This window comes from Vitis vinifera, chromosome 13, assembly GCF_030704535.1.
Source record: "Vitis vinifera cultivar Pinot Noir 40024 chromosome 13, ASM3070453v1".
In the NCBI taxonomy this organism is placed as follows: domain Eukaryota; kingdom Viridiplantae; phylum Streptophyta; class Magnoliopsida; order Vitales; family Vitaceae; genus Vitis; species Vitis vinifera.
The window spans coordinates 22,405,964-22,421,301 of record NC_081817.1 but is presented as its reverse complement, the minus strand read 5'-3'; the positions used below and the strand labels follow the sequence as shown (position 1 = coordinate 22,421,301).

The 15,338-nt window shown below is 36.5% G+C and overlaps 1 protein-coding gene across 2 annotated transcripts in view; it reads left to right on the top strand.

The window, feature by feature from the left end:
- The window catches only part of LOC100248009 (protein unc-13 homolog), a 66,820-nt gene that overhangs the window by 42,562 nt on the left and 8,920 nt on the right, over positions 1 to 15,338 (top strand). The window contains exons 18-21 of one of the 2 annotated variants that reach the window (XM_002262814.4): positions 102 to 173; positions 1,852 to 1,969; positions 4,090 to 4,268; positions 14,388 to 14,469. In XM_002262814.4, the coding sequence (XP_002262850.2) occupies positions 102 to 173; positions 1,852 to 1,969; positions 4,090 to 4,268; positions 14,388 to 14,469 (451 nt within the window). Of the gene's footprint in view, positions 1 to 101; positions 174 to 1,851; positions 1,970 to 4,089; positions 4,269 to 7,633; positions 14,470 to 15,338 lie in introns of those variants that run through there. The other variant, XM_019224363.2, reaches the window with a different exon arrangement.

The window sequence follows — 15,338 nt, the reverse complement described above, 5'->3', positions numbered from 1 at the left end:
TTGTATTTTGGTTTCCTTTGAAAGATATCTCATCTTTCCACATGTTTGTTATATCTAAAATACTATGTCTTGTTTCCTATACTAAAAAAACTCGTTTACAGCGGTGGGATCCAATATCACCTCAGCAACGGCATGCAAATTCAATTGTTGAAGTCTACAGGATTGTGGAGGAGGTATGAGTGTGTGTGTGTGTGTGTAAATATGCACATATATTCTTTTTGATGAGAAACTATACTTGTATTATATAAGAAGAAAGGAAATTTTTGTACAAGAAAAATGCTGGAGAAAACAATGTCCCTATTTAATTTTTATATTGAGCATTTTATGGTTGGTATGTTTGTTGCAAGATGTGGAATTATGGATGAACCAAACAATAGTTTTATGCTTACTGACATCCTTGGTGGGAGCATAAATATTTTTTAAATTAAGTGCTGAGAAATTAATATTTAGGTCCCTTAAAAATATAACAGTAGCAGTGGAAATCAAACCAACAGGACTGACAAATGGATGGACGAACTACATCTGATAAAAGTTTCAAACACCCAGAATTGCTTGACTTGGCCTGGCTTTTTGCAACCTGTTCAGTTGGGTCTAAGTTATAGAGCTGAGGCAGGTTAACTTCCTTGTTACTTTTATCTTTTTTTTTTTCATTAAGTAATTAAGTACGATGTTATTGTGATCTCTATTATAAGGCTTTACATATAAAATATTAGCACAATCAGTATGTGTATTTTCTTTAAAATAAACTTCTCTTAGTTTGTTGAATGACGTATAAAAAAAGTGTACTCATTGATAGATTAGGGAAAAGACGCCAAAATTCAGCTAAGAAACTCTTTGTTCCAACTATTTGGAGAAATTACTTCAATCCCCATTCACCATTCTACTGTCTCTTGGACAATATATTCTGTTGGATTAGAAGCTATCATGTCTTCTTTCCGTACTTCAACCTATGTAATTTTTTAGCAGTCCCCTTGTCCTTCTTTATCACCTTGAACCTCGATTATGTCACTCTTTCTCGCTCACACAGTTACTGGCAATTGTTAGGCATGCCCAAGTCTTCCTAATCAATTATCTTCTATTGGATTTACCTCCTACTTTTCAAAGTCACTTATCCATCTCAAGATCCAACTGTCAAGGTTTGTACCTAATTTGATTCCATTGACTGTTTTAGCAAAGACCTTTAATCATACATTTCATACTCTTATATTTTTATTTTTCAATTATAAAAGGAAATACATGGAATAGGACCAACTTCTATTAATTTCTCGACATATTTTATTTTAATTCTTATTGTATATTCATTAAAAGTATATACCTTATCAAGGTTTAGGATTTTTGTCTAAATATATTACGTAGAAAGGACTAAAATGCTCATTAAGCCCATATCTGATCATAGTAAAATAATGGTGGAACCTAACTTATCTAGTGCTGTGGCAAAGTCCCTTTTTGCTTCCAATATGTGGATCCTCCATCTGGGTTTGTTTGTAAGCTTTTATGTGTGGTTCTGAAATAACCTGGTATTTCTTGTCACCTGGATGGTTAGAAGATAAAAAAAGGATTGGTTTGATAATGCAGCAGTTCAACCACTATCTTGGAGGCCTCTTATCTGTTTATGTCATTGATAGCTAGGTAACTTGGCAATGTTGGATGGAATTTTTTTGTAATTTTAATGTAATTTACATCCTTGTTCAATACATATTGTCTCACTTAGGGCTGGGTTTTGGAAGTTCATTGAGCATTGGAAACAATTTATTAGAATCTGTCTCCATATCATTTCTGTACATTTGCCCCCACACATTTATCTGCTTAAGGAGACTTATATTTTCTATTATAAATGTGCTTTTGTTGCAGACTGTGGACCAGTTTTTTGCTCTTAAGGTTCCAATGAGGTCTGCAGAACTGAGTAGCTTGTTCCGTGGCATTGATAATGCATTTCAAGTGTATGCAAGTCATGTTGTTGACAAGTTGGGTGAGTAGAACTTCAGACAGTCCATCTTCCATTCTTACTTAAAGGACTCTACATTTTTTTAATTTAACATTTTTTAATAGGAACAGAATTTTATTGGTCAGAGGAAAGGAGATAAAATACAATGTGAGAGATCCTCTAAAACAATCAAAAGAAGTAAGAGACCATCCAAATAACAGAATCTCCTCGGGAAACTCCAGTATTGGTGTTGTATATAGATTCAACAAAATAACCATGCCCCCCTGGCCAAGCTATCAGCTTCCTGATTTTTTTTATCAATACCTCTGTCTAAAGGAACCATTTGTGGGATCCTCAATTTATTGAATCTTTCTTCTTGGGTGATTTTACTGCCAAGGAACTCTACTCTTGGAGGCAATGTTGATGATGTAGCTCCTAATAGACTGGAAATCATATCATACTAGCAATGTATGCTTCTTAGGGCCCTTCTTGGTTTTTTTGACTTCACCAGAGATATCAATATTATGAAATTGATAACCTCTCTAGTCTAGGAGGGGCATATTCACCTTTATATCATTTCAGTTTTTCTTCAGGAATGTAGCACTTCCATGTTCCTTCAAGCCAACTTAATCACATGCTTCAAACTGATTTTAAAAAATAATTAGCCTAAACAAAAACTGATGCCTTACCACTTCACTATACTCTGTATGGTCTGGTAGCATGGTCTCTTATTGGCCAGGCCAAAACCACTGTGTTGCTCATCTTTGAATTTCAGTACCATCTAGAACATAGACACGAGCCACATCCTGACATGGAGATGGTGTGCTCGATTTTCCAGAACTCCCTAAAATCTACTTGTAGGGGCACTGATATATATGTCTTATTTTGGAGTTAATTATATTGGACATACATATGTCTCTATGTGTGGATAGTGTAATAACTTTACAGTGAGTCCCATTACTAAAGGTAAAACACACATGTTCTTTTGCATACTTTCTAAGCAAATTTACATGTTCTATCTTTCTATGTGGGCGTGTGAGTGTGTGGGCATGTGTGGAAGAACACAAAAGTTCAAAATAATGTATTAACTTTATCATAAATCCCATTAGAAAAGGCATAACATTCTTCTTATCCTTTTGCATATTTTCTAAGTAAATACAAGTTTGCATTTCTGAAACGATGTAACACCAACAAGTCTTAGCTCTTCAGCATAGGGATTCTTTGTCTTTGTGTGCATGTGTTTATGTCTGTGTCTGTAATATGTAAGGATAATAAAGATTGAAATAATGTAGTGACTTATGATATATCATAACTTCATGGTAAATCCCATTGCAATAAGCATAACACACTTGTTCTTTTGCATATTTTCTAGGTAAATATAAGGTAGCCTTTCTGGAACAAATTAACACCAAGAAGGATTAGGACTTGAACACGGGATTGTTTGCCTGGCCAAAGATGCTCTTTGTGCAGTCACACTATTCTTTCCACTAGCTTTCCTGGATGCTCTTCAGTTTTGGATTACTTATCATGCATTCAATAATACCATATTTAGTTTTCTTTGTGAATCCTAATGTAGCTTTGCTCTGTAAAATTGTTTTTATTGCTCTTTTTCACTTTCTGGAATTCCTCTATGTCAGTAAAGTTTAGGAAATCCTTATTGTCTGCGATTTTATCAGTTATCCTCTAAGTTGTCAAACTTACACATTATTATTATTGATAGGTAATTTTTTATAATAATAGTAATAATAATAATAATATTATTATTATTATAATTATTGCTAAGTATCTATTAAAAAACATATATATAATTATTGATAGCTAGGTTTTTTTTTTTTTTCCCTTTTTCCTTTTTCCTTTTTTTGTCCCCATTGGGACTTGAATCTGAAACCTCCCATAAACCCACCCCCAACCCTTTACCGCTTGACCCAAGCCTTGATAGATGGGTTTTTTTTTTTTTTCTCTTTCCCTTTTGTCCCCATTGGGTCTTGAATCTGGAACCTCCCATAAACCTGCCCCCAATCCTTTACTGCTTGACCCAAGGCTTAGGGGCATTGTCAAACTTACACATTACATATGTATCTGCTTGATACTTTTTTTCAGCCTTTTATTTTCTTTTCCCTTTGACATCTTGAAATATTCTCAGAAGTGTGCTTTTGGCCATGCAGCTAGCAAAGAAGATTTAATTCCACCTGTGCCAATTCTTACACGATATAAGAAGGAAGCAGGAATTAAGGCTTTTGTAAAGAAGGAATTAATGGATCCTAGGTTGCCTGACGAGAGAAGATCTAGTGAGATCAATGTTCAGACAACACCAACACTTTGTGTTCAATTAAATACTCTATATGTGAGTACAAGGCTTTAAACTTCACCTTCTCTTTGTTTTTATTGTAGTTATATTTTTTCTTTGTGAGGATAATCCATCCTATTTGGTATTCAAAAACTCATCATTTCATTGTTTTGTATCAGGTACATTACCATTCTAAAATTTGTTGTGATACATAACCTAGGCCTTTATACATTGGAGAATAATAGTTCTTTCTTGAACTACAAGAATGTGCACAACTTTATGCATGTTACCTAATTTTCTTATTTATCCTTTTCTGTCCAAAATAAATGTGTCAATTACTCACTGCAAAGGTGCAGATATACCATTAAATTTTACTGAAGCACTTTTGTAATCATTGTTTTTTTTCGGTCATTGCCACATTCTTTTTTTCCTGTGCTCTTGTTGTTTTGGCACCTTTAATATAAACCAAATAATTCATGTATCAGTGAACTTATTAATCTTACCACCTGGCAGATCCTTCTTGGATGATTTTTCCTTAGCTAGGGCCACATGTAACTTTTGATTGATAAATTTATTTCTTATTCTTTTACTTTTTTCTTGTAATGTTACTTATACTAAACTGTTTGGTCAATTACCCATAATCTATGTTGCATGTGTTTAGGTCAGGCTATTGGGTGCAAATACATTAAGTTTCTAATCCTTCACACCCTCAAATTTTTGGATGCAGAGACTTGGTTGAAAAGGATCTCAATAGGTAGTTGCGTGTGATATAATAAAAGAGGAAAAAATAAAGAAAATCAATCATAGATCAATCAGAAGCATACATGTCCTTCATAAAAACTTCCCATCTTATCCTATCTTTTCTCTTTTATCTTTAAGTCTCTAATAAGCATTCGCTGTTGACATAACTATTTGAAAATGAAAAAGGAAATTGATAACAGTCAAGATTTATGTTCAAAACAAAATACACTTGTTTTAAAGTTTGAGAGTGTTCTTTGTTTTTAGTTTTCTAAAGTTGGGTGTTTTCTCTTTTGCTCAGTTTTGTTTTGTGGGAAGGAAGGACCTCTCATCCTTCTCTTGTTTTCTTCTCTTTCTCTTGTATCTCTTCTTTCTCTTGTATCTTTTCTTCTTTTAATATAATTTTCCTCTTTTCTGATCAAAAAAAAAAAACACAAAATACACTTATTCAACTAAGATCCCATACCTGCACCCATTTTATTTTGTGTCAACATGGGCATTCTTAATGAAGTTGAAGAGTCTGAATCTCCCAGCATGTATTGCAATTATCATTATCCAAGTTCTTGCTACTTTTCTTTATCCTTGATGGTGAAGTTGAAGAGTCTAAATATCACAACTTGTAGAGCAATTAGAATGAATTATATCCCTCCTAATGATTTTCTTTATCCTAGCAAGTTTATTTACATACTTTCCATCCTTTTTACATAACTTATGCTTCTAATATGTGCATTAAATTTAGCCTCATATACTGATGTGCAACTTCAATTGCTCAACCAAAAAATTGAACCAAGAACCAACTTGGCCTCAGTCAGTTGGTTTTGTTTGATTAATAGTGCTTCGGTCTGATCCCTGTTCTACTATGTGAAGAAGTGATCAAGCTTGGTTCAGTTTCGGTTGACACTAAGCACCTAACCATGTTAGAAATACACACAAGGTTAGTTTTTATATGCATCAAAAGTTGTATAGTGTGGAAATCTGGTATAATTTTGAATGATGATTTGTAGGATATTAGGGTAAGATTGAGACCCCAATTGTGGGTAATTTGTGTAATTTTAATTTTTTCTATATTTGTATTTTTTTCCTTTTTTGTTTGCTCTCTGTGTATTTGTTAAATAGGGATTCGTTTATGTAAAAAATATAGTTTTGAATGAATTTTAAAAGTATTCTCAGTTTCTACATGGTATCAGAGCGGTGTTTTGCTCTAAAACCCTAATCCGTCCATGGATGCCCAATGAGGAAACACCCATGAGTCCAGTCAATCGGAAACCCATGAAAGAGTGTCAGAGATACACTCCTCAATGGGCCCCGTCGGTGCATTCAACAACTCCCCACTCCATCTTACCATTGAAAAATTGAACGATAAGAATTACAGAGAGTGGGCGCAAACAATCAAGCTCGTTATTGATGGAAAGGGAAAGTTAGGGCATCTTACTGGAAAGACTCGGCGACCACCTCCGACCGATGTAGCAGCATCCCAGAAATGGCAGTCTGAAAACTCCTTTATCACCTCATACTTGATTAACTCCATGAAGCTAGCCATTGGCAAGACTTACATGTTCGTCCTAACGGCAAAGGATGTGTGGGATGCGATATGGGAAACGTATTCCGATGCTGAGAATGCTTCCTAAATCTTTGAAATCAAGACGCAGCTCTGGCAGATGAAGCAAGGAGATCGGGAAGTCACGGAATACTACACCGACATGCTGGGATTGTGGCAAGATCTCGATCTCAACTGTGAAGAGGAGTGGGAGTGCACGGGTGACAGTGTGCGCTTCAAGAAGAAGATGGAGAACGAGAGGGTCTTCAAGTTCCTAGCGGGGCTAAATTGCGAGCTTGACGACGTTAGGAGCAGGGTTCTCAGTCGCCGACCGTTGCCCTCCATCCGAGAGGTCTTCTCTAAGGTGCGGCGAGAAGAAAGCAGAAGGAGAGTGATGTTGGATCTCTCATTTGGTCCTAATGCTTCAGCCCTTTTAAGTCGTGGGCCTCATGGGCCTCATGCTGCTGCTGGACGTGGGCCTCATGCTGGACCTAGTGGGCCTCATGCTGTTGGATCTAGTGGGCCAAGCCCAAGACAGTCCAAGAGGACTTATTGTGAGCATTGTAAGAAGTTGGGCCACACAAAAGACACTTGCTGGATTTTACATGGCAAGCCCGCAGATTGGAAGCCCAAGACAGCCTAATAAAGCCCATAGTCATTAGGCCTCCACCAAAACCCAGGCAGACAAAACACCCACAGAACTTTGTTAGTCAACTTCTAGTGTGGGTTTAATTCCGACCAGCTTGCGAAATTATATGAACTTTTTTCTAATTTCCAAGCCTCTGATCAGTCTTCTACCACTTTATCATCTGGTTCTTTGGCCCAAAAAGGTACCTTTCTGATAGCACTTAGCACCATGTCTCAAATTACTCCCTAGATTATTGACTCTGGTGCATCTGATCATATGACTGATGCTCATCATTTATTTTCTACATACTCTCCCTGTGTTGGTAATTTAAAAGTAAAAATTGCAGATGGTACTTTATCACCAGTTGCTAGCAAAGGGAGTATTCGTATTTCTGAGTCTATTACTCTCAACCCTGTCCTACATGTACCTAATTTATCTTGCAATTTATTGTCTATTAGCCAGTTAACCAAAAGGTCTAATTGCTCAGCTAAATTCCTACCATCTCATTGTATTTTTCAGGAGCTATCATCGGGGAAGACGATTGGCAGTGCTAAGGAACGTGAGGGTCTATATTACTTCGACGAAACTGATTTGTTTGGACAGTGTCCTCCTACTGTTTGTAATTTTGCATCTTATCCTAAGGACAGTGAACTTTTGTTATGACACAAAAGGATGGGTCATCCTAGTTTTCAGTACTTAAAACATTTATTCCCTTCACTATGTTCAAATAAAACTTTATTGGATTTTCAGTGTGAAGTGTGTGAACTTGTCAAACATCATCGGGCGTCTTTTCCTAAATATAATTATAAACCATTCATACCATTTACTCTAATTCATAGTGATCTATAGGGACCCTCACATACCCCTAATAGGACCCATAAAAAATGGTTTATTACTTTTATTGATGATCATACTCGCCTGTGTTGGGTATATTTGTTGACTGATAAAACTGAGGTTCAATCAGTCTTCATGAACTTTCACTTTATGATACAAACTCAATTTCACACAAAATTCAAATTCTTCGTATTGATAATGGTACTGAGTATTTCAATCACTCCTTGAGCACTTATCTTCAAGAAAATGGTATTATACATCAAAGTTCTTGCGTTGACACCCCTCAGCAAAACGGGGTTGCAGAACGGAAAAATAGGCATATTCTTGAAGTTGTTTGTGCTTTGCTGTTTACATCTCACATGCCCTCACAATTTTGGGGTAACTCCATTTTGACAGTGACTCAATTTTGACAGCCACATATCTTATTAACTGAATGCCTAGTCGGGTCCTATCTTTTGTCACACCCCTCCAAAAATTCCAAGAGTTTTTTCCTCATTCTAGACTCGATGCACATCTTCCACTTTGTGTCTTTGGGTCCACTGTGTTTGTCCACACTCACGGATCTAAGCGGAACAAATTTAATCCCAGAGTGCTTAAATGTGTCTTTCTTGGCTACTCTTCCACACAAAAGGGCTACAAATGCTATGACCCAATTTCACAGAAGCTATATGTTAGCTTAGATGTCACATTTTTTTTAGCATACTCCCTACTACTCGCTTCAAGGGGAGTCCATGAGTGAAACTAGACCACCCTTAACCTTTGACTATCTCGATGTTGTTGTGTTTGAATCCACTTTGTGCCTTATATCTACCTTTTCGCCTAACACAGAAGGACACTTAAACTCAGGGGACTCAGGGGGAGATACGGAATTACAGACAAATAAGGAAACACTTGTCTACTCAAGGAGGCCAAAATCGAATTTCAATGAGACACTCATCTCCGAAGCACTAAAAGAGTTAGAACCGGTGATACTTCTAACCCCTCGGGAGTATAGCTCCAATTCTAATCAGGTAACAAATGACTTACCCATTGCTCTTAGGAAACAACCTCGTTCATGTACTCTTCATCCTATCTCGAAATCTATGTCTTATAATGCTCTTTCTACAAAGTGTCGTGCTTTTACAACTAACCTTGATAGAATCCAGTTTCCTAAAAACATTCAAGAAGCCTTGGAGATTCTAGAATGGAAAGAGGCAGTGATGGAAAAAATAAGGGCATTGGAAAAAAATGAGACTTGGGAAGTGATGAATTTGCCAAGAGGGAAGAAACCAGTGGGTTGTAAATGGGTATTCACAGTGAAATATAAGGCGGATGGCACAGTAGAACAATACAAGGCCCGCCTGGTTGCAAAGGGGTTCACTCAGACCTATGGCATCGACTATACCGAGACAGTTGCACCAGTAGCAAAGTTGAACACTATATGAGTTCTTTTATCCTTGGCAGCAAACCTCGACTGGCCACTCTGGTGAACTGGAAGAAAAAGTGTTTATGATGCTACCACCAAGGTTCTGTAAGGAAGAAAAAGAAACCAGGGTATGCAAATTGAAGAAATCTCTTTATGGTCTCAAGCAATCACCCAAAGCATGGTTTGATAGATTTTCAAAAGTGATTAAGAACCAAGGATACCAACAAGGACAGTCGGATCATACTATGTTCTTCAAACAGTCCAACGATGGAAGGATGACCATTCTAATCGTGTATGTCGATGACATCATTCTCACTGGAGATGACACAGGAGAAGTGGAAAGGTTGAAGAAAGTCTTAGCCACAGAATTTAAGGTAAAAGATCTAGGTCAAATGCGGTATTTCCTAGGAATGGAGGTCGCCAGATCAAGGAAGGGAATTAGTATTTCCCAAAGAAAGTATGTACTTGACTTGTTGACTGAGACTGACATGCTGGGATGCAAGCCAAGCAATACCCCTATCAAGGCAAGAAACAAAATGGAAAGTGATGGAAAACCCGTGGATAGAGAGAGATATCAACGACTAGTAGGTAGACTGATCTACCTTTCTCACACTAGACCTAACATTGCTTTCGCCATAAGCGTGGTTAGCCAATACATGCATTCACTAAAGGAAAGTCACCTGGAAGCAGTGTATAAGATCCTCAGATACCTAAAAGGTTCTCCAGGGAGAGGACTATTCTTTAAGAAGAGTGATAGTAAGAAGGTAGAGATTTATACAGATGCAGATTGGGCGGGATCAGCAAATGACAAAAGGTCTACTACAGGCTACTGTACCTATGTCTGGGGGAATTTAGTAACATGGAGAAGTAAGAAGCAGAGTGTAGTAGCCAGAAGCAGTGCCGAAACTGAATTCAGAGCAGTTGCACAAGGTATGTGTGAAGGACTATGGTTGCAGAAACTATTGAAAGAACTACGCATTACAATAGAGCTCCCCATTAAACTCTATGTGACAACAAAGCTGCCATTAGTATTTCTCATAATCCTGTTCAACACGACAAGACCAAATATATAGAAGTGGACATACACTTTATAAAGGAAAAAATTGAGAAAGGGATTATTTGCATGACTTATATCCCTACAAGGGAACAATTGGCCGATATTTTCACCAAGGGTTACAGAAATCAAGCTTTGAAGATTTTATTTGTAAGTTGGACATGATTAATATCTATGATCCAACTTGAGGGGGAGTGTGGAAATCCGGTATAATTTTGAATGATGATTTGTAGGATATTAGGGAAAGATTGAGGCCCCAATTGTGGGTAATTTGTGTAATTTTAATTTTTTCCATGTTTGTATTTTTTTCCCTTTTTGTTTGTTCTCTATGTATTTGTTAAATAGGGATTCGTTTATGTAAAAAATATAGTTTTGAATGAATTTTAAAAGTATTCTCAGTTTCTACATATAGTGCCTCAAGTTATCAGAGTAGGCCTTTCTTACATTGGAAAACTACCATAACACTCATCTACTGGATCTAAGAGACTAATCAATATATGGATTTTTGTTTGTATGACTATGTTTCTATTTATATATCTATGTATTCATGTTCAAAGTAGTTTGCTAGTGGCCTAATCACTCTTTAATAGTTTATACCATTCAAACTGTCATTAGTTACTATTTGGATATTGTAAAGCTATTTTTTATAAAATAAGGTGGGTCATTGTAGTTAACTTGGTAAAGTACAATACTATGAGACATCACAAATGCAAGAAGAACAAACCACACATCTTATAAAGGAAACCAAAACAAAGTACAACCCAAGACAATCTATTCATTGCAAGGGGTAAAAAGTCCTTGTCAAAGGAGTCTCTCAGTGTGCCTAGTTGGTTAGGGCAAATGCTAGGATGTGTGATAGACGCGCACAATCCTAGGTTTGATTCCTATTGCTTGTTAAATGCCCTGGATTATCTGGTGCTGGTTGTGGTGGATGTGGTTAGCACCTCAATGTTTGGGTCCCAATGTGGAGGTTCCTCAGTTAACCACTTTGAAAATCTCAAAGCTTTGGCTTATAATAAGTCCTATAAAAGAGCTTGAATCTTTTACTCAATAGGGTTACCTTCTTTCTCTAGTTTTGGAAAATGCTCTAAGTCATGTATACCATGATTTCTAAACACTCCTCTAATGCTAAGCCATCCCGGGTTAATCGAGGATGTAAAACTCTATAGAGCCCGCTAGAGGCATAAACTACCCTTGTTGAGTCTTCTTACCTCACTTCTTGGACCTACAAATTTGTTCTTAATTCATCATTAACTAGCTGAGACATGCACCAACCAAGATATATACAGTAGACTATGTTGCATGGATTTTAGAGTGGATGTTAGGTGTAGGTATGTGTCTAGGTTTTTGGTCCTTCACTCATTCAAATTTTAGGATATGAGGACTAAATTAAGAAAAAAAAATCTCAATAACAAGTACAAACACTTGGACACAACATAATAAAAGAAAAAGAAAGTAGTTAAAATCAATTAAAAGCAAAATATCCTTGACGAAAACTCCTTATCCCTCTTTTACTCTCATCTTTTTTTTTTTTTTTTTCTTATTTATAAATATTATTATAAAAGTTCAACCCATCATGGTGCTCAATTAGGGTAGATGTTGGGATGTGTGGTGGAGGCACATGGTCTTGGGTTCAATTCATGCCACTAGTTGAATGTCTCAATTACCTAGTGCTAGTTCTGGCAAGTATGGTTAGCAACCCGAGGTTTAGGTTCCCATGAAGAGTCTGAAGGGCTCATCCATAGAAGATTCCCTAGTTATCAAAAAAAGAATTACAAAAGCTCACTTTCTAATAAACTCTTTGTTTGTTATGTCTAACTATTTGGTAATAAAGTTGAAAGTAAAAAAGAGAAATCAACTAACATTGAATAGCCATATCCATGGATGTATCTTACAAGGATCCTACACCTACAACCGGATCATGTTGTGTTCATACTAGTAGGTTGGGATAAGTTAATAGTCTAGGTGTTATAGGTAGCAAAGGTCTAAAGAAGTGTAGAAGCAAACTGTAAGTCTAAAGCCCCATAGATCTCCATTTGTCCTAATGAGGTCCTAATATTTCTCTCACCAAATAGTCCAATTCATAACACAACTAGCCTTATGCCACAGAACCTAGCCTCTCAAAAGTGCTCAATAACCTTTGAAGGAACTAACAATTATCTCTATCACACTTGGTTGGGGAGGGGTGGGAAGGGAAGTCAATCCTATGGAGTCTATACAACTTATGCCAGAGTTCCAAAGTTAATGGGAAGTATAAGAAAAGATCACTGTTTCCCTACTATCCAAGCATCTAACACAACGATGAGGGCAAAGGCCTTCCTCCTCTATGTCACATCATTGGTCTATAAAGCTTACGAGGGGCCATGAACCATACAAAGGCCATAACATTAAGAGGGGCTTTTGAGTTCCAAATGAAACTGGCTAGAAGGAAAGGGATGAAATTAATAGAAGCAGACAAAGCCTTGAAAAAGGAACCAAATGAGAAATGCTTGAGTAGGGCAAAGACTGAAGTCTCACATCTGGAAAAGTAGGCAAAAAATACACATAGACTAGTGAGGATGTGAACACATGCTGGCTCCTCAAATTCCCGATCATAAAGGTTGCATTGAAAATTGAAATTCCAAGGAGAGGAAAAGGAAAAGTCTAAAATACAATAAATAAAGGAGTATTTAGTTCTCACAACCCTGAAGATATTAGAACTTAAACACTGAGAGGTTGCTTGCTCCACCAACTTTCTTCCCAAAAACGGATGTTTGAGCCATCCCTGCTGGATCTTGTAAAGCCACTAGCTTTGTCAGACTCCAGGGGGAGAATCACTTAGTCATTTATTTATCCATTGTTCTATTGGTAATGAGCTTTAGCAGAAATTTTCCTACCTAATATTCATCAGTGAGCTAGTAGGGTACTAAGAATAGGATGGTCTTTTGCCTTTGATGGCTTTGATAGAAGGGACAGAAGCAGGGTTCTGTCAAAATGTGTGCTGCTCACTGCAGTTTGTGTAACTTTTTTGGGACAAAATATTGGGACTTTCAAAGGAAAACAAGGAAATATTAAACATATGTGAAATTAATTTCTTAACATCTTGATAGGTTTTGGTGACTGAGGAATTTGATGTCATTCCCTTCAGCCTTGTTCCCTCAGATTGCAGGTTGTTGGTTCTGGGAACTGGTGTAGTTTTGTTATCTTAGCTTTTCCCTGTGTAAGATATGGCTTTGTTTTCTTTTTCATGTTTAGGAAAGAAATCTCTTGTACTTCTGATTTTTATTTTTAATTTTTGTTTCTATATGAAAACATATCTGAAAATTCCATTCCAGCTATAGGAACAAAATCTCAAAGGAATATGAAAAATACTTGAAATTGATACCATGATGAAAAATAAGTTTGCAACTCTTAAATGGAAGGCTACTGTTTTAGAATACTCAATAACATTGAACATTGATCTATGCAACTAGATGGTGAGAAACTATGCATTGATCTAAAATTTATGGAGATCTATATATTCTTCCAACTAGACATATTCTTCAGTAGGAAGATAGTCCAGTGAATGGTGATGTGGTGATTTAACCCATCAGCCCTCCAGCATATACGATGCATATTTGACACGTGTAATAATGAAAGTGAACAGTTTGCGACCACTGTTTCTAGTGATAAAAAAGATCCGATGGAAACAAGCATTACCCTTGGAAATTTTTTTTTTTTTTGGATAGAAACACTTTGAAAACTTGTCTTCCATTTTTCAACACGTGAACTTAGTTAGGGGCAGAATCCTTGAGATCTCTAATTAAGGCATCATTATACTTTAAAGTATTTCTTGATGGCTTGAGGTATGTTTCTTCATAAAACATGAGCACTTATGAGCATGTCTTAAATTTTATTTATTAATTATGTTGCTCGTTTATAAAAGCATCATGCCCTGTACCGTATGTGGATACTGGATACTCAATGGCTTGTGTCTGATGCATGCTCTGTTTTTAATACAGTATGCAATTAGTCAACTGAATAAGTTGGAAGATAGCATTTGGGAGCGATGGACAAGGAAAAAGCCTCAGGAAAGATCTATCAGTATGTATCTAAACACACACACACACACACACACACACACACATTTATATATATATATATCCTTTTTAATGCTCTGTAGTTATGTGAGATTAGCTTAGATTGTGAATAATATTAATTAACATAAAACTTTTCCAACTGGAATGACCCACAACAGCTATTGTTTTTCATCACCCAACAGAGTGAAATAAATAAATTTGAAAAAGTTCTTGTGATGGGTAGAAATGGTTTCAAGATATGGAGTTCAATACCTGCTACTGTAAAATTAGCAAACTATGATCCCGACTTGTGAACCCTCTTGAAAGTAGACTGGAAATGGACCATCCGTTTGACAATCAGGTCAAATTTAGAAAATATATCCCAACTTTCTAAAGTCTGTGCACTAAAAATTCCCTATATGTCAAGCAATCTCCTCGAGCTTGGTTTGATCATTTCACCAAGACTGTAAAGAGGTTTGGTTACTCCCAGTGTCAGTCTGACCACACTTTATTTATGAAACATATTGTTGAAAGAACTATCATTATCATTGTTTATGTGGATGACATAATCTCGATTGGAAATCATGATTAAGAAATAGGCAAACTCAAGAGTTTTGTTGCCCATGAGTTCAAAATTTAAGACCTAGGGAATCTTAAATATTTTCTTGGGATGGAAATTACTAGATCAAAAATGGGTACTGCAGTCTCCCAATGTAAGTATGTCCTAAACTTGCTAAATGAGATTGGGATGCTTGGTTGTAAACCTGTAGACACACCTATGAACTACACTACTAAACTAGGAACAAACAAAGGAAATGCTCTAGTGGATAGAGAGAGATATCAAAGACTTATGGGGAAACTCATCTATCTCTCTCACAGAAGACTAGCCAAAAC